This window comes from Ptychodera flava, chromosome 5 (assembly GCF_041260155.1).
Source record: "Ptychodera flava strain L36383 chromosome 5, AS_Pfla_20210202, whole genome shotgun sequence".
Lineage (NCBI taxonomy): Eukaryota > Metazoa > Hemichordata > Enteropneusta > Ptychoderidae > Ptychodera > Ptychodera flava.
The window spans coordinates 18,081,303-18,085,821 of record NC_091932.1 but is presented as its reverse complement, the minus strand read 5'-3'; the positions used below and the strand labels follow the sequence as shown (position 1 = coordinate 18,085,821).

General features: G+C 49.9%; 1 protein-coding gene across 1 annotated transcript; it reads left to right on the top strand.

The window, feature by feature from the left end:
* The first annotated feature begins 951 nt into the window (after positions 1-951).
* Positions 952-1,938, top strand: LOC139133558 (uncharacterized). Its single transcript, XM_070700286.1, has one exon. It carries the CDS (start codon positions 952-954, stop codon positions 1,936-1,938), a length of 987 nt encoding a protein of 328 aa, XP_070556387.1.
* The last annotated feature ends 2,581 nt before the right edge of the window (positions 1,939-4,519 follow it).

Sequence of the window (4,519 nt, the reverse complement as noted above, 5' to 3'; positions counted from 1 at the left end):
TTCGGCCACCAAAACCCAGGAAGCAGGCGCCGGTTGACAGCAACACCAACCCTTACGGTATGTGTCGGGACATACGTCTCCAGACTCGTTCTGACCTTACCGTATACAGGGAGGGCATGCCGGCGTCGGGGGAGCCCACAGGGCGTACACCACAACCGGTTGGGGAGGTCCAGCCTACTCCCACTGTCCAAGTCAGCGAAGGCATCGATCTGTCCCGGACGGCCGCAACACCTTCGCCACGGGACCAGGGGAAGTCCACCACCACCACCTGGGCGGAAGCCCCAGAGATCGAAGTCGCCGCTCCGGATTCTGACGACAGCCTCTTCTGCCTGACGTCGGAGGAAGACCCGGAAGGTCTTGGCAGGGAGCCGGTAGTATTGAAGAGGCCCAGAACTACCATGAAGAGGCCCAGAACTACCCATGGGGCGAGACTCCGATTCTCGGTGCTGCAGGGACTAATTTCCAGCAGTCTGCCCCCAGAACCCCAAGGGGAACAGGCCAGCACGTCCTCGGATGTGGCCAGCCACCCCAGCGGGGATCAGGGGAGGACTGAACGAGAGCCAGTGACTAGCGCAGAGAGAAGTCTCTCCCAGGGCACAGACCCCAGCCAGGTACGCACCACGGCTGCCAAGCGGAGGCAGAGACGCAAGCGGCAGCTTGAAAGGTCAGTCACCCTGCAGAGCCACCCGGGTGACAAAGAGACTAACAACGGCAAGAGGTGCAGGGAGGAAGAGCCTCACCCCTGCTCATCCAAGCGAGCGGGGAGCTACTACGCCGGATGACCGTCCCCCTGCCCTTTCCCGGGATGCTCGCTTCGAGTCGAAGGGGATCAAGGAGCACTGTTTCAGAAAACACCTTCCCCGATGCCTCTGCGAAGACCCAGGACGTGTCGACTACAACGCCATCGTTGACCTCCTGGAGTTCCTGACAGAGAAGCTGGTTGGGCCTAACATGCCAATCTTGGCACTCTACAACCACCTGAAGGCCCAAGCCCACGCCAGGATACCTGAAGGCGCCAAAGTCACCGACACCTTCCGGAAGACCATGGAGGGTTTGTGTCACCTGATGGACTGGGACATCCCAGAGAAGCCCCGCATCAACCCACCAAATTCTCCGGCAGTCATGGTCCAGTGGAGAGTCATGTCGGCTCTAGTGCATGACCTGGACCCAGCGGACCGTGACCAGGTACGGCGTTGGACTGGCAAGGGAGCCCAGGAGCGCCCTCGCCCACCAGCAGCAGCCGCCGCCAAAGTGCCTGGAAGCCTAAGGATGATCCCAGCAGGATACCGACGGAAAGCCAAGCCCGCCAGGGAGACATCTCTTCCCCACCCACCGGTGGCAGCGGCTAGTCAGGAATCAGAACACCCAACAACGGCCCCAGCAAGGTACGGATGGGAAGCGGAATGTAGCCAGGAATCTCCACTTCCGAAAGCTATGGATTCGCATTTTCACTTGGATCGGACAGTGAAACAACTCAGGAAAGGCAGCCGAGTGACAACGTCAGCCCAACTCATTTCAGCCTACCCGAGCGTCCGACCTGAAATACCAGTCAAAGTGGTTGGAGGAGTGGAGGTATACTGTGACCCGGAAACCTTCCCCGAAGACCTGACCCGGGAACCAGGGTGGAAGATTGCCATCAGCCTCCGCCCCAAAGCCGCCGCCGGCAAGCAGGTACTGCAGGAGATCCGACGCCTGGTTGCATCCCCACACGTCGCCGCTCTAGGGGAAATCGGACTCGACAGAACCGTGGGCAGCGACAAGTGGACGAAACAAGAGGACGTCTTCAGGGAACTCCTGAGCATGGCCAACCCCGCCAAACCAGTCATCTTACACCTCAGAGGCGCGGCGGGGGATAAGTACGCCTGTGATACTCACGCCCTGGCCCTGGTAACCGTCAAGGAGGTGTGCGACTCGTACCCAGCTTATCCATATCCATAACTTTGCGGGAGAGCTGCGCACCCTTCGTAGATGGCGCCAGGCATTCCGCCACTGCTATTTCAGTTTCTCAGCAATGGTGGCGGACCTCGACGACAGGCAAGTTGAGGCCCTGAGAGACGTCCCCCTGGACCGGATCCTCCTGGAGACGGATTCGCCGTATCTTATGCCATGGCCCAACCAGCGATACAACACCCCCGCATACATCGGTGACGTGGCGCAGGAGGTCATAAGACATCGAGGTGGAGACATCAAGCGCCTCCTGCATACGGCGATGAGCAACACCCACCGTCTCTATGGGGACTAGGGAGGTCCAGGAAACCTGGATTGGAGCGGGACTCGTGCCCGGGGGGGACTTCACAGACCCCAGAGGGTGCGCGCTCTGAAGACCAAACTGGTACAACACCCATCCAAGGAGGGAGCCACCCTGGTGACACCCTTGGTGACGGGAGCAGCACCGGTGTGAAATATTCTCACTGGGAAGCCTTAGGAGAAAATAGCCGCTATCCCTTTCTCTCTGTCTTTTTCGTTTGTTTGTTTTGTTTCCTTCCAGGCTGTAGATACGGTTCCCACCTGTTTTGATAAAACGGAGGAGAGTGTAGTGTGAACAGCGCCCCCAACTGCCTCTGTTTGTTGCTAGGGGATACTGCCGACCCCCCGCAGAGTCAGCGTCCTGGGACCATGTGATCTCGGCATCGGAACACGCCAGATCTAAGACTACAGCCATACTAACCACATCGTACAGCTACAAGCTCCGATATTATATATATATACTCGCTCACTGAGAAGCCAGATACCTAGACTGTCTGAACAGACGTATTATTCCTGTTCTGGAGAGTACATCTTGCTTCACCACGGTGAGTACATATATTCACCCGGCTATCACTTCAATACGTTTGTTTGTATGTTTTTGGTACAACTGTACTTGTGCCTAAGTTCAATGCCCATGAAATGACTGCAAACAACAGAATTGTGACCAAATCATAATGACGTTTCGGATTGTCATTTGCCTTATTCGCTCAGCTGTTTTATATGTAGATATACCAACGAAGGTCATGCATACCAGCGAAGGTCACGCGTACGCGTCGCTGTAAGTAGTTCGGTTACAGTGAAAATATAATTCGTATTTTAACTGGTTAAAATATGGGCTCATATCAATACCGTCTGAACAATAGAAGAATGGCAATACAGGCATAGCATTAATGATAAATAAACAAACCTGTCTTATTTTTGAGATCGTCGAACAATATTAAGCACAAAACAGGTGATGATCGCTATATTTGTTTAATATATAATGATGAGAAATCTAGATAGGATGTGCCATTGTTTACAAAACTACCTCCCTATTGATTTCTTATTTACCTTACGTCTTAAGGGCTGAGAGAGGAAGCAATTTCACAAGAAAATCATCAAAATACATTAAAATCTGTCAAAAATGATATTGGAATGCTGCGTGGACGACAATTTGAGCATGATACATTGACAAAAGACCGATATAAAATGTCGTCAAAAATTGTTAGAAAAACTACATCCTTAGCATATCCCAATGTATAAGTTGGATACAGACAACAATACAGTGTACATAGAGGAATCTGACGCGATTCACTGATAAACTTTTATCGGTATAACTAACACAGAATGGCAAAGCAAGTATTATCCATTTGTCATGCATCGTTTCCGAAGAACAATTTGAAAGATACACTTTGATATTCAAAAGGAACTATTGACTCTCTCTCTCTCTCTCTCTCTCTCTCTCTCTCTCTCTCTCTCTCTCTCTCTTCTCTCTCTCTCTCTCTCTCTCTCTCTCTCTCTCTCTCTCTCTGGTGTAGATATTTAGAATGGCCACTAACTGTAACATTTTATGTTGTTTAAGTATTTTATATTTTCTATGTCAACAGCAGGTTGTTTTTCTTTGGAGCATGTTGAAGCACTCGCTGTTCAGCTTGTCCACGTACTATACGTACAAAGTGCAGTGTGCTTCGTTACATATAAATGTCCTTCAAAAGTAGTACTAACTAATTGATGATAATGTAAAGGCCGTCATGACATGCTATCGAATCACAATTGGATCGGGGCATGGGATTATTAGCGTAAGATCGTCTCGCACTAAGCATGGTAAAATAGGTGGAAATGCTAAAAAAAACATAAAAAACATAGTGCTGCGCAAAGCAACTTGATGTGAAAACCGTGTCGTTAATAAGAATAATATAAGAATAATAATATAAGAATAATAAAGAAGTCTTGTTGCTAGGTGACGAGGGGAACTAAACGACAAAGTGTTCCGCAGAGTATACAAATATTTTATTGTCCTGATCAAAGCAAGCTCTACTGCATCTGTGATACAAAAAAAATGAAATATTTTCTAAATAATTACAGTATCATCAGATTTAGTAAATGCCAATCTCTGCGATCTCTAAAACTGCTGCAGGCAAACAATTTGTAAAAATGCAATAGGTAAGAATGCATAATTAATGAAAAAATTTATGCGTCCCCGAACGAGATTCGCTGAAATCGCCACTACACTAAAGAGGGCGCTGTAGATAAAGTTTACACCACGGTTCAAAGGTGTGAATGAGGAGCTTAC